Genomic DNA, 25356 nt, shown 5'->3' on the forward strand with positions numbered 1-25356 from the left:
ACGCCTACCTAAAACGGCTCGTTCTAACACGCCCCCACATGTCTACGTCACGATGTGGGAAGATTTGCATAACGCCGCCCAAATGTTCACGCAAAGAAAAAAGGTGTAACTTTTCTTCTCGCTGTAGTATTGTTGCTGCCGCCATGTTGTGAATGCGCTGTGTGATTCGTTGTGAAAGCTAAACTACTTTGTTTGGCCTTCCAAAAGAGGACAATATCTGCTTTGTCATGCCTGGAGCTGATCCGTGCTGGTCGCTGAGGAAATACATCAACTTCGCGCTGTCAAGCGCCGGATCGGCTTTCACCGTGAACGAAGCGGAGTCCAGCCCGGAGTCGTCACATGTGGTTGCCGCAAGACCGCTGGCCGCTCCTTCGTCGAATCCGCCGGCCGTTTCTCACTCTAGCCCGCCGGCCTCTGCTCACTCAGCCCGCCGTGTGTTTCGTTGTGAAAGCGAAAATACTTTGTTTGGCCTTCCAAAAGAGGACACGACTAGAAATCAGTGGTTAAGTTGTATTTACAACACTGTTCCAGAACACTTCAACCCTAATATTCAGATGTGTGCAGCACATTTTATGGAGGACTGTTTCCTGATCCTGGTTTTTTGAACCTTAAACCGCATAAACACATTTCATTACACCAAATACACAAAATAATGTTCTTTTTAGCAACATCATATGACCCCTTTAAAATCCCAATATGACATCTCTTTTAAGCTCTTTTTGTCAAATAATATAGAAAAAAATCACACCTTAACAAGAGATATTATCACAGTCCTCTACCTACTTACAGTATATCTAGCACAGCTACACCAGTCAAACCAGACAAAAAATGGTTTTAAAGAATAAAAAACATACAAAAACCAAAGAAAAACAAAAAATAAACCATATAAATGCTGATGCCAATGATTAGCAAGTTCTGTGGTGGCAAAACCATCGTAAGATGGTTTTCTTCCTTCACGTTTGATGTCAAGATGAACTTAAAGCGGGTCAACAAAAGCAAAATCAGAGGATGATGCCTATTAACCATCTACAGCAGTAAAATCTCAGCACTGAAGACAAACTGACTGCTATAACTCATCTATATGGACACAGAACAAACACTGCTGAAGTCCAATGCAATGTTGTGTCAACATATAAAGCTTCCAAGCTTATATCAGGTTCTCTTTATGTTGCTGAGTATAGTTTTGAAAGGTAATGATAAGTCTAGACTTTAAAGTTGTATGAGGGTGTAAGGTTTGACTAATGACACTTACTCTCTCTGCGGGAGGTCTGGTTCAAGCCGCCGGCCCATGACCACCTCTGCTGACGGATCTCAGCCCACGTTTTTTTGGTTGACCTCTTTATGGCAGATTCATACCTCTCCTGCAGAGAAAACAAGACAATCACAAGACCACTTGTGGTTCATTTTTTTCATCCTAATAAGATTCTGAATCACTTATATTCCTGGTACAGGAATTCATTAGGTAGTTCATCAAATTTAAACTAGGGACATACTCAATTTGACAATTAGAAAGTCTCACAACACTTTTCATCTTCATTTTTAACAGTATATGCTACCATTCAAAAGTTTGTGGTCAGTTAGATTTTTTATGTTTTTGAAAGAAGTCGCTTATGCTCACTAAATCTGTAAAAACAGTAACATATTACAAAAATATTATTACAATTTAAAATGCCTGTATTCCATTTTAATATATACCCGTAACGCAAAGCTGAATTTTTAGCATCATTATTCCAGTCTTCAGTGTCGCGTGATCCTTTGGAAATCATTCTAATTTGCTGATTTGCAGATCAAGAAACGTTTCCTATTATTATCAGTGCTGAAAACAGCTGTGCTGATTAATATTCTTCTGTGATACATTTTTTCAGAATAGTTGAAAAGAACTGCATTTATTCGTAATAGAAATCTTCTGTGACATGATGAACATCTTTACTGTAACTTCTGACCAGTTTAATGCATCCTTGCTGAATATAATTATTTCCTTAAAAAAAAACACACAAAAAAAACATACCAACCACAAACTTTTGAATGCATATTCTAAATTTTGTATGAATATTGTTTTATAATTTGAAACTTAATAAGCTTTTTTTTTTATAAGTTTAGCTCGCACATTATTTATGCATCAAATATTTATAATATATGGACCTTTCTTTGAAATTTTGTCATGCTGTCTCAATGAACATTTTGGTTGCAACTAGTAGCACATGGTGTCTCCATACCTTGTTCTTCTCTAGTTTATGTCTTTGTTTTTCCTCCAGTAGAGCTCTTCGTTTCTCCGTCTTCAGTCGCTGCTCCTCTAACTTCCTTCTGCGCTCCTCTAACTGGCTCTCGCGCAAACGCCGTGCCTTCTCCTCCTTCTCCAACCACTGAGCTTTCTTGGCCGCTGAGAGGAACAGAGAGAGTTTTTGAGTGATGCTGCCTGCTGTATCTTTTGACATTTTCTGTCAGAGTTCTCAATTACAATTCATCTAAATTAATTGTTCACCCAAAAATCTAAATTTGCTGAAATGTTCTCACCCTCATGCCATCCAAGATGTAGATGAGTATGTTTCTTTATCAGAACAGATTTGGACAAATTCTGGTATATTTTATTTAAAACTCTTTTGGTTTGTTTTTGCTTGCAAACGGTGCTTGATTTGTGCATATTTCTCCTGATTCAGATGAGACAACTTTTCACTTTAGAAAGCAATAATATCCATAGAGGACTTGTATTTTAGCCAGAAGCAACTGTTTGACATTAAAAAATGTCTTGATGGATTTGTTTCTTGCAAAGAAGATGTTCAGAAGATGTTGGTGGACTGGAATCCTATGGATTTTTGTGTGGATTATTGTGATGTTTTTATCAGCTGTTTGGACTCTCATTCTGACGGCACCCATTCACTGCAGAGGATCCATTGGTGAGAGAGTGATGTAATGGTAATGCTACATTTCTCCAAATCTAAATTTCTCCTATGAAGAAAAAACTCATCTACATCTTGGATGACATGAGAATGAGTTTTTCAGCAAATTTTCATCTTTGTCTATTTAACAATTTGTTTAAGTGTCTTTCCCTCATATGTTACTCTTAAAAATCCTTAGGAGAAATAAAAATAGACACAAATAAGATTATAATCTTGATTGCAGACTTTGGTCTGTCCAAATCTGAGCATATTCAAAGACACTGAGATGTTTTCTGAAAACCTCAAGGAGATACTGAAGTCTTTTTCAAGAAAAACATCTGAAAAGCAGGAAACTTCAGCAAAAGTCTCAAATTAGCAAAAATCTCATTACTGTCCGGCAGAAATAAATGAGATATTAAAAATATCTCTTATGCGAATTTCCTATCTTATAATCAGAACTGATTGTTTTACGTTCATTAACGTTCATTCCACTGAGAACTGGATTTTTATATTTATAAAATCCAGTGCTTGAGGAAAATGAAACTGCTAATAAAACAGCATTTTTCTCTCATGTGGTTTCACTTCAAAAACAATTAAAAACCAATCAAAGCTCTTTATTTTAAACCCCAAGCACGCTGTGTGGCAGCTGGATGCATTCTGCTCACAGGCCCGATTTAAGGAACACACAAGACATCACACTGTGGAATTTCCTGTTTTTCAGTCCCTCAACCATAACTAAATCTACACACACAGCAGTCCAGATGGGATTTGAGTTGAGGAATACAAACACAGAGGAACTGCTTCCAATCACAACATCGCTTTAGATCCTTGTGGGGCGACCCACTTTATTAACTTTAACCTGTTTCATTTCAAAGGCACATCCGCTTTATACCACAGGAAATGCAGTGACATTGCAGTGACAAGTATATATAAAATATTTATATAAGGCATGTGTGTATATGTATATACTATATGTATATATTATTGACTACATAAAATCAAGACAAAATTTCAGTTTCACATACAGTATGTATTTTTATCTTTTTGAGTATTAAATACGCTCTTTGCCTAATGTTCATTACATTTTATATTGCTTTACATTGCTTTCTTACTACATAAAATATTACAAAATTTCAGATTCATGAATTCACTTTTAACATTATCTTAAATAGTCTCTTATGTAGACTTTTTAAAACTGTGTACTAGCAGACATGTAGTTTGTGCACTGAGAAAATCATGTGTAATTCTGACTTTCTCTAAATCCAATTACATAAAATCCTTCAATCCTTTCTAAATTATATAACAATTCTGTTTTATATCCTTCAAAGTAAGATGATCTCAGCCTTCACTTTAAACCACTGGGTCTCAGCTGCAGTGAACCGCTAGCGAGCTAAGCAGTGCTTGCTAATCCTATTAGTTTCATACAATATGCTATATGACAGTGCGACTGCGTTGAAAAATAGATTTTGTTCTCTATGCAATTCAGTGCAGCAGCAATCCGGCATTACAACGCACGCTTCGTTCTAACAGCTAAGCCAGGTTTATGTCTTTGTATACACAGCATTTGTCAAGCTAAGATATTTCATCCCAGACTACAATAAACCCCTTTATGTAAAGTCTGCTGCTGTGGGGCAAGGCTGGACTTGTGGAACCGATAAACAGCTGGACAGCCAGAAACTGTGGTTTATCTGCGTTTGTACAGCTGAAAGTGAGCTGATATCCAAGCAGGCTAATCATGCTAATGGCAAACGTAATTACAGCTAATCTGAGAGAGAGAGAGGCATTGCTTAATGAACTGTAATGATGGCCCGTTTTTCACCCTGTGCCTGCAGGGATCTATCAGATAGTTAAAAGTGGAGAATATGAGACACATGCATTGATTAATAAAGCCTGGTGCACATGGAAATGCTAAAATATGCTTGTAGTTCATAATCACTTGTAGCATGGAACAGCCTGTGTATTTGCAGTGCTGCAATAAATGTAAAAAAATATTTACATTGTATTACATGTATTATATATAACTAATATAAAATAATATTCCTTAACTGTGGACAAAGTAATACTGAATCAAACTGGACACAACCAAAGGTGAAAAACAAAAGGACTCAAAGATCACAGGGCATCAAATAAATGAAAACGATCCGCTTAATCAAATGATTGATCGCGTGACGTATCTTACCTTGCTCCTGAGTTCGCTGTTCTGCAGCAGTAAACACAAATCACAAGCACATCTGTCAGTCACGTCAGTTTCTACCTTTAAATGATGCTGCTGGCTTCACAAGAAATGTGTCTCGCTGAACATCATTAGAAACCAGTTGGCCTTGTATTGGCAGTTAAAGTTTGATTACCTAATTACACATGAGAATAGTATATAATTGGGTTAATTATTATTTGGCCTCACACAGACTCTGTAGACCCAGTAGCTTTAACTGTATATATATTTATAAACTGATATGTTCTTCAGTTGCTAGATAAATGTTTTGTGTGGCATAAGCATATCATTAACTCTACAGGGCTGAACGTGTCCCGGGACAAAAGCTGTGTTTATGAAGTCTCACCCAAATATTTGGCCCGTTCCTCTCTCCGCTTTTTGGCTTGTTTCTGCCGTTGCTCTGAACTCATCCCATCTGTTGAGGATGATAATAAAACTTAAGATAGAATAAAATACTAATTAAGTAAACAGTGCAATTAAGTACAAATTCAAAAATTGTAATTATACATAAATTAAATATCAATTATACACACACACACACATACATATTTGAAAAACATATATATTTTAAAAACACACACACGTTATCATTTTTGTATAGTAGTCTTAAAGGTATAGTAGCAAAAACAACCTCTATAATTCTAAGGAATACAGAGGAAATGGAAAAAATTATGATATTCTAGCTAAAACTTTTTGGGGGAAAGACTTGTAAAACTCTACAAAAAGTGTAAAGTATGTCGCTTCTAATCTGATGAGAGCTGGCTGACACAGTAGGTAAGACATATGCTGTATTTAGAGGCTTGTAACTGACATTTTCCATTTTCTTCTCAGCCTCAGGAATGTATTGATTCAATCAAGATAAGTGTGACTCCAGCTCTTTAACCGCAGAGGTGCTTTAACTCAAGGCATTGAAGAGAAATGTGGTGAGTCAGGTATTACTCTGATCACACAGTCACATGTAAAGGATGTTCATTCAATTAAGACTCATGCATCAGTGTTTCATCTATCCGTTCTTCTCGTTAAGCGTGTCCTCCTTGTAATGCAATATACAGGCAACGCTTTTCCAACTAATCAAACTGTTGCCATGGCAACCGGTCTGCCCCGCGCCCACCATCAAAAGGACTCGATTAAGCCTTATACACTCGAGACTGTTCGAGAACACTCTGCAAACCTTCCCCAAACACACACAGCCCAAGGTTCGCTCGATGCTTTGATGCACGGTCATGCTGGGTTTCAGCGTCTCGCCCTCTTCATGAACAATGACTTGGCTTGCTGCCACAACAGTCCGATTAGGATGAATTTAGAAAAGGGTCTTTTTAAAGTTAGTCTGATGACATGGATGTTAACATACATTGTGGTCTACAATGCTGATGGTGTATGGATTCATCCAATATGTTTTATATATATATATAATATATTTAAAATAATAAAATAAATCTTAAAAATATTTTATAAATATAATAAAATATTATAATTATATAATAATATATTTTGTATAATAAATAGTATTATATTATTAAATAACTTAATATAACTAAATAATACAAATAATTAAATAATTTTACTATAAATTTTTTATCACATTTATTAGATTCAAATATAAGCAAACCAAAATAAATACAGTAAGAATAATTAGATAAAATATCATTTGTTTTATTATATTTATATCTATCTATCTATGGTGGTTGCTATGTGGCTGAGTTCTCTCATTCAATATAATGATAAAAATTTTATAGACAAAATTGATATTCAACACCTGAAAGCTTGTATTGCGGTGTATTGTACCTTTTTTTGTCGGCGGGTTGGGGCTGCATCCAGGTGTGCCGGGTCTCGGGTCAGATTTGATTGGTTCTGTTTTTGAGGGAGGGTCTGTTATGAGGGAGGAGTCTGTGACCATTGTGTCATCAGCTTTCAGGATCTCACTGTCCAACTCGATCTCTTTCTGAAGCGTGCCGCTCGTCCCTGGAGGAGATGTGAGAACTGGAGGAGTGAGAGAAACGAAACCGAGAACGAGAAAATTATTAATTTTATTAATAATTATTAGCTAATTAATTTACATTAAAAACATAAAGCAGAATTTGCCATTTAGAATCATCCTTTGAAAACTAACCAAAGATTTAGCAGCGTAAGAGTAAATTGACAATTTTTGCATTAGATTTTAATGACTTGTGTGCATCAACACAGTCTGTATTATTTAATTAAAGGGGTCATATAATGCGCTGTCAAGGTTGCATTTAGCAAAGGGTCTTTTTAAAGTTAGTCTGATGACATGGATGTTAACATACATTGTGGTCTACAATGCTGATGGTGTATGGATTCATCCAATATGTTTTATATATATATATAATATATTTAAAATAATAAAATAAATCTTAAAAATATTTTATAAATATAATAAAATATTATAATTATATAATAATATATTTTGTATAATAAATAGTATTATATTATTAAATAACTTAATATAACTAAATAATACAAATAATTAAATAATTTTACTATAAATTTTTTATCACATTTATTAGATTCAAATATAAGCAAACCAAAATAAATACAGTAAGAATAATTAGATAAAATATCATTTGTTTTATTATATTTATATCTATCTATCTATGGTGGTTGCTATGTGGCTGAGTTCTCTCATTCAATATAATGATAAAAATTTTATAGACAAAATTGATATTCAACACCTGAAAGCTTGTATTGCGGTGTATTGTACCTTTTTTTGTCGGCGGGTTGGGGCTGCATCCAGGTGTGCCGGGTCTCGGGTCAGATTTGATTGGTTCTGTTTTTGAGGGAGGGTCTGTTATGAGGGAGGAGTCTGTGACCATTGTGTCATCAGCTTTCAGGATCTCACTGTCCAACTCGATCTCTTTCTGAAGCGTGCCGCTCGTCCCTGGAGGAGATGTGAGAACTGGAGGAGTGAGAGAAACGAAACCGAGAACGAGAAAATTATTAATTTTATTAATAATTATTAGCTAATTAATTTACATTAAAAACATAAAGCAAGCAGAATTTTTTAGAATCATCCTTTGAAAACTAACCAAAGATTTAGCAGCGTAAGAGTAAATTGACAATTTTTGCATTAGATTTTAAGGACTTGTGTGCATCAACACAGAATCTCCAGGACTGTTAATACAGTCATTTGTATGCTCCAGCATGCAGTATCAGATTTGAACCCAGATTCACTCAGCAGAAATGATTTCACTCTGTTTCCTCGCTAACCAAGCACTTCAACCCCATTAGCAGGGCATTAGCAACCTGTTCACACTTGACTCACACGTAAAATACATTAAAGACGACATGTGATCTCCCTCCCATGGGATTTTCACATGAGAAACACAGCAGAGAATCATTAGACTCTTGTGTATCTCTTTTCTCTGAATATGTGGATAAGGCCTTGAGGAACCAGCACTGTCACCACACATGCGATAAACGTTGACTGTACCCTTCCTAGGCCTTGCTTTTCCAACTTAGTGCTTTCATCAGTTTAATGCAAGTCCTAAACCCTCCCCCATCCTTAACATAATGGATTGAGTGGCTTCTGAAGGATTAACTGAACGCTATGCTGTAGAAATCTATGACTGCAGCCCTTCAGATGAGTTTGGATAATGATCATGGCTTGAATCTAATTAGATAACAGGATCAGTAGTGACCGCTCATTTAACAGCTGACTAAATATGTTCATTCTCTTCCCATCAGATGCAGAAAAGAGCTTCGGACGTGTTGAAGGTCCGCTGGAGCAGCGAGACCCTCCGGAGATGCAAAATGAAGGGCATTTAAAGGGCTGGTGGTTTCAAGATAACAGCTTCATCTCAGCTTCAAACAGACAGTGCTGGGCAGAGAGAGTTGAAAATGGGCAAAAAGTCATATTCATCTCTAACAAACGCAGCTAGATGCTAGCTATATGAAGAAACCATTTGCAAAAGCATCAAATGCTACTGTATCACAACAAAATGATCAATGTCAATTATCTATATAGTGGCACACCAAAATTATAGCCTATATTAGGATTTCCCAAAATGGGGTTCATGAGGGAAATATATTTAGGTTTTTATTTGTGACCCTGGAGCACAAAACCAGTCTTAAGTCGCTTGGGTATATTTTTAGTAATAGCCAAAAAAACATTGTATGGGTCAAAATTATCGATTTTTCTTTTATGCCAAAAATCATTAGGATATTAAGTAAAGATCATGTTCCATGAAGATATTTTGTAAATTTCCTACCGTAAATATATCAAAACTTAATTTTTGATTAGTAATATGCATTGCTAAGAACTTCATTTGAACAACTTTAAAGGTGATTTTCTCAGTATTATGATTTTTTTTGCACCCTCAGATTCAGATTGCTAAGAACTTCATTTGGACAACTTTAAAGGCGATTTTCTCAATATTTAGATTTTTTTGCACCCTCAGATTCCAGATTTTCAAATAGTTGCATCTCGGCCAAATATTATCCTATCCTAACAAACCATACATCAATGGAAAGCTTAGTTATTCAGCATAAATCTCAATTGCAAAAAATTGACCCTTATGACTGGTTTTGTGGTCCAGGGTCACATTTATCTATTTGCATCTGTAGATTTCAATCAGTTTTTTTATTTTTATATTTTCCAGTTTCATTTTAAAGTGATTGTGTTGTGTTTTGTCAGTTTTAGTAGTTTTTTTTTTTTTTTTTAAATATGTCTTAATAATATGTCTTTTTATATATGTATTAATTTTTAAATTTGGTTTTAGTTTGAGTTATTTTAATATTAATCAAGTCAAACTAAATTAAAATGAGAAATGTTGTCTTGGTATTTAACACAAAAAAAAAAAAGTTTTATATTTTATTTTAATTCAGTTTTAAGTAACACAAATATTTTAATGATGATTTTGCAGTTTTTATGTTTTTTTTTTGTTTTTTTTGTTAACTACAATAATCCTGATATGCACTAGTCATTAACAATCGGAAAATGTCTGTTAAATTGCAACTTAAAAACTGACCACTTACCTTGTGTCAATCATAACTACTGTGCCACACCAAGTTTAAAGCTCAAAACTTCAATGTTGAACAGTTGACCTCTGACCTCAGGGGGTAAACATGAGGTCAGCGTGGGTCTGAACATCCTGTTTTGATTAGAGGGCATGTCTGTGTTTCTCCAGTTGTTTGAGGTCGATGAAGATTCTGTCTTTGAATGTGCAGCTGTCGTCTTCTTAGGGCCAACCTCGTGACAGGAAGACAAAAAGCCTGACTGCCTACAGACGCTACTGCTGTTCAGAAGAGACAATCGCTGAGCTTTGCTACTGTAAATAACTCAGAGAAAACCATACGGCAGTAAATAAAGTACACTGTTGGCAATTCAACCCCTTACAAACATTGAGCCACACATCAAAGTCCAATGATAAGTCCCAGCTTCCCCTCTGTACTCTCTTTTTAGAGGAAGTCAAGTTCGCATGTTCGGTCTGTGAAGGTTAGCAGCAGGCCAGTGTCTCACTGCTGAGACCAACGGGACAAACTGTCTGCGTTAACAAAGAAACGCCATCTGTCCCGGGAAAGACACAGAAGTGTGTCATTTTACTTCTGCTTAGAAACAGATACGCTCACACTAATCAGATGCTAAATTACTCTAATTTGGAGAAGGAATTAATTAGTTCTTCACAGAAGCAATTAGGCTGGTACATAAAGCATGTTAGATGTGAGATACCATAAGCAGACACTGATTTGTTATCAGAACATTACGGCAAATTTAATTGACCTCTGACCTCAGGGGGTAAACATGAGGTCAGCGTGGGTCTGAACATCCTGTTTTGATTAGAGGGCATGTCTGTGTTTCTCCAGTTGTTTCTGAGGTCGATGAGGTTTCTGTCTTTGAATGTGCAGCTGTCGTCTTCTTAGGGCCAACCTCGTGACAGGAAGACAAAAAGCCTGACTGCCTACAGACGCTACTGCTGTTCAGAAGAGACAATTGCTGAGCTTTGCTACTGTAAATAACTCAGAGAAAACCATACGGCAGTAAATAAAGTACACTGTTGGCAATTCAACCCCTTACAAACATTGAGCCACACATCAAAGTCCAATGATAAGTCCCAGCTTCCCCTCTGTACTCTCTTTTTAGAGGAAGTCAAGTTCGCATGTTCGGTCTGTGAAGGTTAGCAGCAGGCCAGTGTCTCACTGCTGAGACCAACGGGACAAACTGTCTGCGTTAACAAAGAAACGCCATCTGTCCCGGGAAAGACACAGAAGTGTGTCATTTTACTTCTGCTTAGAAACAGATACGCTCACACTAATCAGATGCTAAATTACTCTAATTTGGAGAAGGAATTAATTAGTTCTTCACAGAAGCAATTAGGCTGGTACATAAAGCATGTTAGATGTGAGATACCATAAGCAGACACTGATTTGTTATCAGAACATTACGGCAAATTTAAGACGGAGATTTAACAAAATCTTTCAGGATGCCCCCGGACCGCTGAAGTCAAAAGTTCAAATGTCAAATCTTCCACATGAAAACAAGTGCAAACTCTTTAGTTATGAGTTACGTTATATGCATTTAGACCTGTAAGAATTACTGCAATTACATTCCATGTTTGTAAAATAATCAAAAAACTAATTTTGAGATATAAAAAAATTGAGGTATAATATTATGCAAAGAATAATTGATTACTTAAGGCTTGTGCACACCGGGACGATTATCGCGCGCGGTAATCGCTGACGTTTAACGCCTCGTGACTAAACAAAGGGCGCCAATGTGAGTGTGCACATGCACCGACGCGCAAAATGCCAGGCGTAAAAGCGTCATTTTTAAAAACACGCCTTGGGCTCGTTTTTTTGGTTTGACGCACCGCATTAAAAACTGGCCGACCAATGAGAATGGAGCTTTTGTTCATGTGCCTGGAGCTGCTGAAGTTACAGTAAAACACCACATGGTGGCGCGCAAGCATGAACATGAATGTAGAGCTGCTGGTCTCATTGGTGTCTGAACACAAAGAGCTTTATGACAAACGCGACACCCGCAAATTACGCCTATGCACTCAGCTCATCGCCAGTGAAAATCGCTTGGGTATGAATACAAAGACACGTCGAAAAACGTCTCGAAAAATGTTGGCAATAAGCGCGCGCGATAATCGTCCCGGTGTGCACAAGGCTTTACTGTTGAATTATTGAAAATCAATTAATGCACCACCTGAGGTGGTAATGCCAGCTTAACAGTGCTGTGGTATGATTAATTATACTAATTATAATGGTTGGCACTGTCTTTAATTACCCATCAGCACGGCAACAGGAACAAATACAAAACCTCCCAAGATGCACTAGGGGAAAATATAGAAAAAAGAGGTCAGTACCAAAGTTTTGTGAGCTTGAAAGAGAAAGAAAAACATTGCATGTAATCCAGGGATGAGACAATGTTTGGGCAAAGGGACAAAGAGATAAAAACAGCAGTAAAACCCGAGACTAAAGCATAAAATGGGTTTAGGACGTGTCCGGGCAGATCATCTGAGACGCAGCAAGGGAAAACCTCACTACAGAGACGAGAGGTCTGGAATTTCGGATTTAAAAAAAAGAAAGATCCTCGTGACAGGCTTTGTGCTACAGTACATTTGGTGTTTCAGAGAAAAGGCCAGGATGAATCTTCTTCCTGATGATTTGGTTTGTGCAGGCAGTCCTGTAGCCACAGCAGAGGGCATCTGACCGCAGTCAGCTAAACATGCAGACACCTGCGTTTGAGTATAAAAGTACACGTGACGGGCTCCGCACCACAGACACAGATCTGTCAGGTCCATCGCAGCCAGATCGAGTTTCACCTCTAGCTAACAGTAAAAATAGACCCCACAATCCCTCATCAGCCATAAAAGGAGATGAAAAAAATATAGTAGACAAGAAATGCAATGAGAGAAAAGTAGACCTTTACATTTTCTGCAAGCAAAACTCACCACCAAGATAGGGTGTTGTGTGTGGTTGCCAAGGTGTTGCTATGCAAAAACTAAAACTTAAAAAATTTTTTTTTTCAAATTAAACAAAATATAACTATGATAAATTTAAAATGAATGAAAATTAGAAATGTTGCATTGGAAACGAACTGAAATAAGTATAAATTGATTCACTAAAATGATTACTAAATAAATAAAAACTTAAACTGAAATAAAATAAATGTAAAACTTACATTTTAGGCTAATTTTTTATTTTTTTTAATGGTTAGGTAATAGGGTTTTTATCATTAAAGGTACAATAGGAGATCTTGGAAAATGCTAACTTTAGCCTGATAGCACTGAAAGCGAACATCCCACCCTTCCTGCAATCGCCGTCCAAAGCCACGCCCCCTGAACGCATTTACACTCACAGACCAGAGACAACATTACTACAATAGGCTACATCAGGTTCCCAATTCCAGCCCATGTTCCGAAGTGAAGTAAACTTCAACGGATTTCCCCTGCTCAGGGAGTAGGGAGCAATGAACTCTGTGTAGGGATCATATCGATCGGAACACAGTTCATGCACGTAGCTCACTTCTAACGAGCTGGCGCGAGGACTGGATTAACCGCTGGGCTACATCATGTGTCATTCACCGGTGAGAAATCTTTAAAAGTACTACAATACCAGGAAGGAAGATCGGCTTGTTGATGTTTGCCTGCCATCCTCGCTCTGTCGGCACAGTGTGCGTGAACGCGCTGATGAGCATCCTGTCTGCGCGAACTGGGTGCGCAGAGGTATGCTAATACATACGTTGACAGACAGGTAGGAAAGCATATTAAAACACTCGGACCGAACGTTTTGATTAGACGAACATTTCTTGATCCTACACCTTCCACAGAATATATAAATACAGACAAATACATTTAGACCACTTAACTTAATGATTGCTATCGGGATGTGAAGAGACTTTCAACCAGCATAACAAAAAATGTTTCTGAAGACAATCACCTATTGCACCTTTAACTAAAACTGAAACTTTTTCTTAATTGAAATAAAGCTGAAATTAAAAATAAATAAATGAAAAACTTAAACTTATCTCAGCCAAGGCAACATTTATCATTTTTTATTCAGTTGAAGCAGTAAAATTACTTGAACTGAATGAATAAAAACTTAAACTTAAATCTGAAATAAAAATCAATGAGACCTAAACAGTAGCATAAAAAATTAAAATGACAAAAAATATAAAAAGTCATATCAAAATATTATATTAAATGTACTATAAATATTTTAGTAAATTTTTTTAGTATTATTTATGTGTTATTATTATTTTTAAATCTTAGGTTGAATTTAATTTTCATTTCAGTTTTAGTCATTATTTATTTCCAAATCATTTAATATTTAGAGATTTTATTTGAACTTTATTTCAATTAACAAAATGGGTTTAATAGTTTTAGTTAACGACAGAAGAACAAATATAGACAGAAGTTAGACAACTACGTTTATACAAACAACAACGAAGATTATAAAGCTATAAAATGCGTAACTCGTGATTCATTCTTAAATTGATGAAAAATGTTTGAATTGACATTGAAAACAAACACAAAGTGGAGACACTTCTATTTGCTCTTAATGTAATCACACTCCTATCTAGATGAAAGAATTTGCATTTTAAAAACATCCTATTTGTGTTTTTTCCTTTGAAAACCCTGATGTGATTTAAATATACAGCTGTAAATACGCTCCATTCTGTGGGTTTTGCATTAGCATATGCGCTCGATGAAGGGATTTACAGACACAATGGTGTGAAGTGGGTCAGTGGCACGTCCATAACAAGTCTGTGTGTGTCAGCAGCGGAGGGAAGAGCACAAGGCTCAGAGGATCTGTCTGTCGGACCTCAGGCATGTGCGGCATGCGTTGCTACTGTCTGTGTGGATGGCAGCAGAACACAACATGGCACAGGGCGCCTGAGATCTGTACACACAGGCACATGACCGTCAGAGAGCAGCAGCGGAGCTAAACAAGGACACTGAGAGACTCACAGAGTAGATATTTCCTACTATTTACACTTAAAACCACAACCACAAATACCTATTGCTAATAATTTTATTGTAAGTGTCCTGCAAGCAGTAAACTTCATATTTTTTCACACGGGTCATTCACAGGGAACTGTGCTATTTTGACTTACTGCTGCTATAATTAACAAGATGCTGCACTGAGGCACATTTAACATTTGACAGATTTAACGTTTAGTAAATAATGCAAAAGAAATGAAACATTTTATTTTGGTTTTTAGCTGACAATTTTATCAGAGAATTTGCATCTGCTGTACCGCATCAACTAATTTTATTGAAATTAAAATTAAAACTCTAGTCTACATTGAAAATAATGGTTTGACCTTTCTGGCATCATATTTAGGGCAGTTACATAATTATAAATCTTTTCCAACTGGTTCAAACATGCTTAAAGGGGTCATCGGATGCAAAATTCACTTTTCAAGTTGTTTGAACATAAATGTATGTTGGAAGTGTGTGTACACATCCATCCTATAATTATAAAAATCCATCCAGTGTTTTTTTTATAATCCCTATTTCAAAATCCCCTTTCTCAAACCAGGCTGTTCTGAGATTCCTGTCAGAATGACGTAGTTCTGTACAGGCCCCTCCCACGATAGTTGATTGACAGTAGTGTTTCAGCACAGACTGGACTGGTGTCTTACCTTAGACCCACCCTGAGTGAGCTGTCGTCAGTCCGCCATTGTGTTGACTCTGGTGCAGGGGAAGACAAGATGTCTCAGATTAAGCGATTGAGGTGCTTTATTGTTGGATGTAATAATGAATATAGCAGTCGTCATTTACTCCCGACATCTGAGCTGGTGAAGACGCAGAGGATTAACTTTACTTTCGCTTTGAAGTGAATGCGCCACTCCCGATCAGCCTAAATGCATCTATGTTCGCTCGAATCATTCGTGATCCAGCCTCATCTACAGAAGAAGTGAGTATAAGGGTTTTTTATGAATCTTTGCAAATCACCTTTCCTAATAATGCGCTAATTAGCAAGTTTCACGATGAATGCGGCTAAAGTAAACAGTCTCTCTGAGAGCAGCTCCGAAGAGAGGGGCGGGGCCAGCAGAGCTCATTAACATTTAAAGCAACATGGACTATAATGGCTTGATAAAAACAGAGCTGATTTTGACAGGTTTAAAAAGGTGTTTTTTACACTAACATTGAGAAATTTTAAACAAAGTATGTTATAGACTTTTAATTAAGACCCTAAAGAATCATATCAACTTGTGCAAAATGAGCATCCGATGACCAATATTACGCATAAACACATATCTTAAATATGAAATTTCTTAAAAATGCAAATGCGAACGGGCCCCCCCCACCCCCGGAACGCGATCGCAAACGGACCAAGGGGGACCCATCCCCCCCCACCGGAACGCGATCGCGAATGGACCGAGGGGGGGACCCGCTCCCTACCTCGCACTGGGCCCCGCGTCAGCTAAGGACGGCCCTGTGGTGGATTACTCAATTAACTAGCATGTACCACCAGTTTTTTAAAAAACCTCCTTCAGCTTGATGGCTTATTTTGAACGCAGCAACTTAAGCAACTTAAGACTTAATTAGTCTAAAAAAAATGCAATGCAATAATATAAAATAATCTTGAAATTTAGATATGTGGGTAAAATATTGAAATTGTCATATGGCTAAAGTAATGTTTAATGCAAGAATCTCTCCATTTAAGGTAACAATGTCATTGATGAAGAGTTTTATTAGATAAACAAATGACAGACTGGTCTGTCTAATAAACATATGGAATACAGTTAATATGAATATGAGAAAGTCAAGAATTGTATAAGTAAGGGGGTGGATCACTCTGAATAAACAGAAAGCTGAATGACAGAGGAACATACTAACATGTTCTGGTATCATAAATGCTAACATACAGGAAAGAGAAAATTTGTTGTAAATGAAAAAAAAAATAATTTACAGTTCTTCCATCCAAAAATAAATGCTAAAAACAAAATAAGGTTTGGTTCTGGTAATGTAATAAAATAAACAATTTAATGTTTTATGGAAAGCAGGGGCAAGAGAGTTTTCCATTCCGGTGCAGATAAAGAACAGGCTGAACAAAACCAACCAGAACAAAACAAAAAAATACTGCAGTAAAAAGTTCACTACAATATTGTTGTGTCAGTATAAAAGAGAATCCTGCGATAGTAAATGGTAAAAGTAAATTAAACAGAGGATGACCAGTGATGCCGAGTCCTAATAAAAACCAAGTTAATTCCAAGAGTCTTGAGACCCTAGACTAACAGAACAAGGAATTCAGGCAGTAAACAATCTCACAAACACACTGATTGATCCTGAAGGAATCTGATGCAACTCCACTTCCTGCTCTTTTGACCATAAGCCATAAAACATAAGAGTTTATCGGGAGACCAAACAAGAAATGAATGCTGTACACACACTTGTCCAGAATGGTCACTGCTTCAAAGGATTGAGTTGTGCAGTTTGTAGATGTTCCATATGTGGTGAAGTTCACTGTAGAGATGTTCATCTCTATGGGGGGAAAAAAACTTTAGCACAGAAATCTCAACTTTCATTGAGCACATACATGAATCAAAACACTCATTATATTACCCATCTCTGACTCTCAAGCACAATGAAGTTGAATTAAGTGTAGTGCTGTTGTAATTTAGTAAAATGGTCATTCTCAGGAAAGGGTCATTTTTTATGAATCTTTGCAAATCACCTTTACTAATAATGCGCTAATTAGCAAGTTTCAAGATGAATGCGGCTAAAGTAAACAGTCTCTCTGAGAGCAGCTTGGAAGAGAGGTGCAAGGCCGGTAGAGCTCATTAACATTTAAAGCAACATGGACTATAATGGCTTGATAAAAACAGAGCTGATTTTGACAGGTTTAAAAAAGTGTTTTTTACACTAACATTGAGAAATTTTAACCAAAGTATGTTATAGACTTTTAATTAAGACCCTAAAGAATCATATCAACTTGTGCAAAATGAGCATCCGATGACCCCTTTAAACACTTGAACCTCCACAGAGTTCAACTTTGCATGAAAAAACGATTGATTAGTTTTACATACTTTTTTCTTGGCATAAAGAACAAACAATATTGACTGCGATTAATGTGGTGTGATGTGATCATTTTTGCTTGTTGAGGTTATTATTAGCCATTTGTTATGACCTTCAACACTGTTTAATTAATTTAAAAGTGAAATACTTTTATTTAGCAAGGATGCATAGAAGTGAAGTGACAGTAAAGACATTTATAATGTTACAAAATGTTTCTATTTCAAATAAATGCTGGTCTTTTAAACTTTCTATTTATCAAATGAGAAAGATGTATTGATTTACTTTTAATATATTTAGTTATTTAGTTAACAGTTACTTATAATATATTTCATAATTTTACTTCCCAATCTTTTGAGCTTTTCGACTACATCAAAGCAGAAATTGATACTATCAGAATTTACTTAATAATGAAATAATGAAACAGAATACTAAGAATATAGTGGTAGATGTTTATGATTAGTTTAAGAATAACTTTCCTGAAATTACAGCAACAAGTAGCACCATTTCCTGAGAATGACGCAGTTATATGTCTGTTAGAGTAGGAATAAACAGCAGAAACTGTGTATATCTGATGTTTTAAACAAAGCTGAAATACTGTAAGCTGTTCCTGCCGCTCTAAAGATCTCAGCGTTTCAGTAGCCCTGATAAAAAAAACAACAACCCGTCTACTTTGAAATAAAAATCTCTGCAGTACATCACTGCTACACTCTTAAAAATAAAGGTGCTTCACGATGCCATAGAAGAACCTTTTTGTCTAAATGGTTCCATAAAGAACCTTTAACATCTGAAGAACCTTTCTGTTTCACAAAAGGTTCTTTGTGGTGAAAAAAGGTTCTTCAGATTACAAAAAGGTAAGAAAGAGATGGTTCTTTAAAGAACCTTTGATCGAATGGTTCTTTGTGGAACCAAAAATGGTTCTTCTATGGCATCGCTGTGAAGAACCTTTTGAAGCACCTTTATTTTTAAGAGTGTACCTAAACCATAACACCTGTTTCTACATGTCTAATACAGAACATCTGTATTATTCAAGAGCCTTTGTCATGTGACAAAACTAAACACAACCCTTAAGATATCTTTAAATCCAAATCAAGTACATTCACAGCACTAGAAATACAAAACAGGACAATGAAAAGCAACAGAATTGCATGTTTCTCTTGGGGTTCTTCTGAAGTATCCAATGGAGTGACAACAATCTGTCTCAGGGTTAAACTGGGTTACCCACATCTGCATTGACACACACAGTACACCAGAGGAGTGCTCGATTCGTCCAAACACCATTAATATTTTAACAACCCTCTGCATCTCTCCCACTCACTGAAGTCAGACATTTGCACAAAAAGAAACAGTCATATCTTGATATACGGTTGTGAGATAGTAGGACAAGACTGATTTCACGCCTAAAAGTTGTTCTTCAAACTAGACAGCTCGTAGCACCAAAAACGAGTCACAGTCCAACAACCACACGCCATGAACGGTTGCCCTGATTACAGACACAACAAACACAACAACGGCAATCGTTTCAAACCACAAAACTGCCTGTAAGCACTATATTACATCATGTGGTAATTGGTCTCTTACTGAGGCGCTTCATGTTTGTTTGGTGTGTGATTATCGAGATTGATCATTCAGAAATAATCAGCATCAATGAACACTTCAGCTCATTCAGAGCACAATGAGACATTATATTTTATAGGATATATGTGAGAACATGCCAAAACTTTTCACAGTTGTTTGTGTTTTTCATGGTGATTTTTTTTTGCAAACATCTAAAAGCCTCAGATCAGTAAAAAACTGAGATAAGCCGCATTAAGGGATTTTATCAATCTAAATTAAAGTTGGCCTTTAATGTAGTTTTCATGGAAAGAGCATCCAAATGTACATAAGCATGCTTGAACCGTGTGCGTTTATGTGTGTGGACGTGAAGGATGTCGGCACCGTGACTTTGTTTACATGTGCAGTGACCTATATCTATCCGTCCGCATGTTTTGGCAGCTGCCTTTAGCAGCATATGAAATGTCAACGGGAAATCAAACTTTCTTACTGCATGTGTGTACTGCTTATTTTTACATTTAAATGTATGCATTTGGTAGATGCTTTTATCAAAAGTAACTTACATTATCTTTGCTAATGCCATGCTCCACTAGCTATAAGGCTATGTGCATGATTCATGTTTGTCTTTGTAATTTTATTAAGTGAACATAATACAAAAGTGGACTAAAAAGTGTGGGTGCCACCAGAATTAGAGACCAAACAGCTGATAAAAACATCACAACAATCCGTATGTAATCCACATGACTCCAGTCCATCAATTAACATCTTGTGAAGTGCGTGTTTGTAACACATGTAGGCATTTTTAACTTCAAACAAGTCTTCTATTCATAATATTGCTTCCTCCAGTGAAAAAGTCATCTCGTCTGAATCAGGAGAGAAATATGCACAGTGTTTATGAGCAAAAACACTGGTTAATTTTTCAAAACCACAAAATGCTGTACAAAATGTTTTTTTATTTCATGTCTAAAATTGAAGTAAGCATTTCATAAAAGCAAGAAGCCATTCAAGGATGTGGAATTGATCATTATTATATATAATAATAATAATAATAATAACTGAAAACAATACAATTCATAAATAATTTATTATTTGTACTATACTTACTAACAATAAAGTATGCATAATTTCATGCAAGTAACCCTAAGACAAACCCTAGTCCTAACCCTAACCATATAGTAAGTACATGTAGTTAATTAATATTATGTTTATGAGCAAAAACAGGCCAAAAGGGTTCTACACAATTATGTTGGTGGATTTTGATGTGAGAGGACAACAAGTGATTGACCTTTTAATTGGAGGAAGAGTTATTATGGATTATGGATTCGTATTTTAGCTGGAAGCAATGGTTTAAAGTTAAAGTTAAATCTGTTTCTTATTCAAACACACAGCCTTTCGTTTCATAAGACGTTAACTTATGGACTGGAGTGTTGTGGATTACTTGTGGATTACTGTGATGTTTTTATCAGCTGTTTGGACTCTCATTCTGACGGCACCCATTCACTGCAGTGGATCCATTGGTGAGCAAGTGATGTAATGCTAAGTTTCTCCAAATCTGTTCTAACGAAGAAACAAACTCACCTACATCTTGGATAGCCTGAGGGTGAGTAAATTTAGAATAATGAAATAAATAGACAAAATAAAATAATAAATGGTAATATCCAAGTTAGTATAATTCTTTTACTGCAGATTTGACCCTATAACAAAATAAGTTTATCTCAGATAGCAAAATCATGCAAAATTTTCTCACATAAACCCCCCAAAATGTGAACACGCATGACAGGAGTGTAGCACAGGGTATCTAGGTTTGTCTGTGTCACGTCTAGCCATCTCAGTGTGCATTGAAGCAGAAGAGGACGGATATAAATATGTAAAACAGAGCAAACTGATGCTGCCTGCCAATACAGCTGATCCTGCAGAGAAGTATCAAGGGTGAAGGCTCTCTGACATATTGCAGTATAAAATGGCTGTCGGAAGTCTTAAAAATGATGAAAACCAGTGATAAGGAATGTGAATTTAATGGCCTAAGGGTTAGATCAATGAACCTCAGGGGTTTAATCCTGTAAACTTTAAGATGAATAAAGCGAACAATCCACCTTATCACCTTGAGCAAACCACTTCAGGGACGCATCCTGCAATAAGCTGCTTTTAGAGTAACATACCCGATAAATAAGTGATTGTATAAACGCAGCCAAACAGAGAGAAAAGCTGCATGCTTAGGAGGAAATGCTATGTAATTCCCTGGATTTCCCTGCACACTCACTCCGTCCATTAGGAGCCACTTGATACTGAGGTCATTTTATGGAGGACGGACGATCTGCGTCCTTGACTAAGCCAAGATGAAAGTGGAAATGACACTTCCTAGCCAAGCCACCATGACTCGATATTTAAAACATATAAACCGACGGCCAGGCAGCGTTCTGTGAAGAGCATCTGATATTACTCTCATCATATGACCATGTCTATAAATACCTTCAGGTCTGTTCAGACACACTTGGGGGCAAGTGTTAATGTGGCTTCCCCTGGCACATGCTGCAGCGACAGAAGATTCGTTTTGAAGATCAACAGAAGCAGATGTGAGAACATCAGGGAAAGAATCCAAGAAAATGTGAGTCACGTGACTCATTCCCAGCAGGAAACGCCTTCTGTGATCACCACACATGCTGCAAACTCTCTCTTTCTGCACTACGTCCTAATAGATGTTTCTCTTAGCAATTGCACGGCATCAGTTTTAGATTATATTACGGCTGCTGAAACAGTTTAAAAGTGTGGCAATGCTGTTTCTAGATCAGTGTTATGGGGTAATAATGTCGAGCAATAGGGGTCCAAGCCCGCCTGTGCAGCTGTGGCGCTAATATTAGCAGGCCGGTCCTGTGACCACACTGGAGCGGGACAGGCGACGGACGGGTGTGTGAACACACACACAAGCACATGCTAACGACTGTTTTCTCCTTCTGACACACACACACACATCTCTCGTCAGAGCCACACTGACGGCTACAGTTGCTGGGGAACCAATTGAGACTTCATATGTGCACCACACAAAGTTCATACTAACTGCATTAACATACACTAAACAACAGCATCTGACACCAACACATACGGTGCTCAACATATACAAACCAGGGTCAGAAAAAACTGATATAAATACATTTGCATTGATTTTAAGGGCCATTTTTTACCTTTGTGAAAATATATTTTTGTTACAAAATCAACATCAAAATGCAAAAGCAGCTGAAAAAAAGAGCAGATCTATAGGATATATATATATATATATATATATAATATGAAATATTAATATATTATTAAATTGATAATAAGATTATTATATTATGAATAATAAATAATTTATTATTTGTAATATGTTTAATAATAATAATAATATGGGCATTATGTTGTTCCAAACAACACTTCATTACTTGTTAAAATCATTTTTAAGCTTATTGTTTCCTTATAGTAAAATACTGTAGGACACTATAATTAGAAAAATTATAAATATTTTAATATTGCGACCAAAATTGTTTTTGTCTGAAAAAAACTGCAGGGGTATGAAGAACAGAACACATCTTCTTTTCACAAATATAGTCCAAGCACACTGGAGCCTCACCAACCACACTTTGCTGATTCTAGATACTTCCTGAGACCACCAACCATAGACAAGGAGTCAAATAATAAACAGAGCATATACAGACTGTTGGAGTAAACTCTAAAAGTTTTCTTCTTTTACAAAGAAGTAACTTCAGAAAAAGCCCAAAAGTTCATATAGCACTTCTTAAGCTTTAAATACCAGCAAGACCTTTAAAAGCTCTTCAACTTCTGCAGAGGTTTAGGAGATTGTCTAATGTGCTTACAGGAACTCATTAAGTCTGAAAACCTCTTTTGGTCTGCGAAAGGAATGGAAGAAATCACACCGATGAAACTATAAACTAAAAGTGTTGAGTAAAGTTTGCTAGAATGCCACAAGCTTGAATATAATAGAAACTAGACCCTAGGCATGTAACATTGTGTATAATTACAGAAAAATTAGCTGCATTTCTGCATAAATTAGCATATTTAATCATCCTTTACAAACATCCTCTCTGCACACCAACAATGAGATTCATTATTCAGAAATTATTCAAAGTTTGACCTCAGATTAGATCTGTATGTTGGTAAACACATATTCCTTCAGCTAAATTTAAAATCTTCTGTCCTTGAGGGGATCCTGTTTTCTCATGTTTCTTCTCAAAAGGAATTCACATGCCCCGCTTACGTAAGACGGAGACAGATTTCCACTGTTTTCCTGCCGCCGAGACAAAGTCATTGTGCAACAGTGAAGACGTGATCTAATCACGCAAATTCTCACTTTGTTTACATTTCAGCTGCTGCGACAAAACAGTTTTGCCAACAAAAACTGGATCCCGACTTCCACGGCCCTGCTGCAGACGCCACACCTCATTATGTTAGCAGAACTGCAGATTAAGACGATTACTCTCTAATTTCAAGGTGCACACCGTCAGCTTAAAAAGAAATGCCTCTGAGATCTAAAACATCAGTGCACGCCATCATTTTGAGCTTTAGGGTAAATAAAGCTTGGAGTGGAAAGAATGGCCAAATTATGGTGTTTCTCCATGTAAAAATGACTTAATCGTCTGTCTATTGCTTCTTAAAGGAATAGTTCACACAAAAATGAAAATCTGATGACAAACACATCATGGATGACCTGAGGGTGAGTTTTTTGTTTCTTCATGGGAACACATTTGGAGAAATGTAGCATTACATGACTTGCTCACCAATGGATCCTCTGCAGTGAATAGGTGCTAGGCTTGCTGCGATAGACGGTGTTTTCGGTTATACCGGTGTTAAGCCGCAACACCGGTTACGTAATTTGCCTACCGCGGCACCGGCCCCCACCGTCGTTTTGATTTTTTTTATAGTAACAAAAATCATTAAGCCTAGTTCAGTTGGAGGACAGACACTTTTAAAAACTAAACGCTCAATGCAGTGTGTCGAACCGTGCGCGAACGTCAGTACACCACGGAGCAGGAGTCAGATTTTATTTATCACGTGAGGAGAGTGAGTCGAGCTGACTGACAAGAGCGAGGTGAGAAAGACAAGACGATGGCAGAAGATTGTTTAGAAAGGAAATGCAAAGGCGCCTGTTTGGCAATATTTTAGATTTTGAAAAGCCTATTGAATGGAAGTTTTTTTTAACATTCGTTTCTTATTTATTTGGTTCCACAGTGTTTGCTGATTACTTTATTTAAACTTTGTGTATTTTATTTATTTTATTTTTATTTTACATCAAGGTGTGTATGCCGTGCCTCCAAGCTTTCTTATTCGTTTTGCTAATAAACGTTTTATGTTTCTTATTTATTTGGTTCCACAGTGTTTGCTGATTTTCATATACCTATTTAAACTTTGTGTATAAGTAATTTGTTATTTTATTAGGCATATAGGGTGTATTTTTATTCGTTTTGTTAATAAAAGTTCTATGAGTTTGACGTTGTTTTTGCTTGAATTGAATCAACGCCGAATTGCCGCTAATTTGAAAGTGAAAGTAAAATGCACACGGCGCTTTTTCAAGCTATTTGAAAGCCAAGAAATCCGAGGAAAAGAGGGAAAACTCAAACGAACAATTGCTTAATGCCGAATTGCGGCAATTCAATTGTAGCTAATTTGAAAGTGAAAGTAAAATGCGCACGGCACTTTTACAAGCCATTTGAAAGCGAAGAAAAGAGGGAAACTCAAA

General features: G+C 36.6%; 1 protein-coding gene across 5 annotated transcripts in view; it reads right to left on the minus strand.

The window, feature by feature from the left end:
* Window positions 1–25356, minus strand: part of LOC107734037 (MAP7 domain-containing protein 1-like) — a 50129-nt gene that overhangs the window by 19023 nt on the left and 5750 nt on the right. For 2 of the 5 annotated variants that reach the window (XM_016545896.1, XM_016545894.1), the window contains exons 2-6: window positions 7808–8002; window positions 5435–5503; window positions 5056–5076; window positions 2217–2380; window positions 1253–1361 (exon numbers count right to left, since the gene is read on the minus strand). In XM_016545896.1, coding sequence (XP_016401382.1) covers window positions 1253–1361; window positions 2217–2380; window positions 5056–5076; window positions 5435–5503; window positions 7808–8002 — 558 coding nt within the window. Of the gene's footprint in view, window positions 1–1252; window positions 1362–2216; window positions 2381–5055; window positions 5077–5434; window positions 5504–6873; window positions 7065–7807; window positions 8003–25356 lie in introns of those variants that run through there. The other 3 variants (XM_016545895.1, XM_016545897.1, XM_016545898.1) reach the window with 2 other exon arrangements.

The sequence above is a fragment of the Sinocyclocheilus rhinocerous genome, unplaced genomic scaffold (genome assembly GCF_001515625.1).
Source record: "Sinocyclocheilus rhinocerous isolate Xijiao unplaced genomic scaffold, SAMN03320098_v1.1 scaffold430, whole genome shotgun sequence".
Classification (NCBI taxonomy): Eukaryota; Metazoa; Chordata; class Actinopteri; order Cypriniformes; family Cyprinidae; genus Sinocyclocheilus; species Sinocyclocheilus rhinocerous.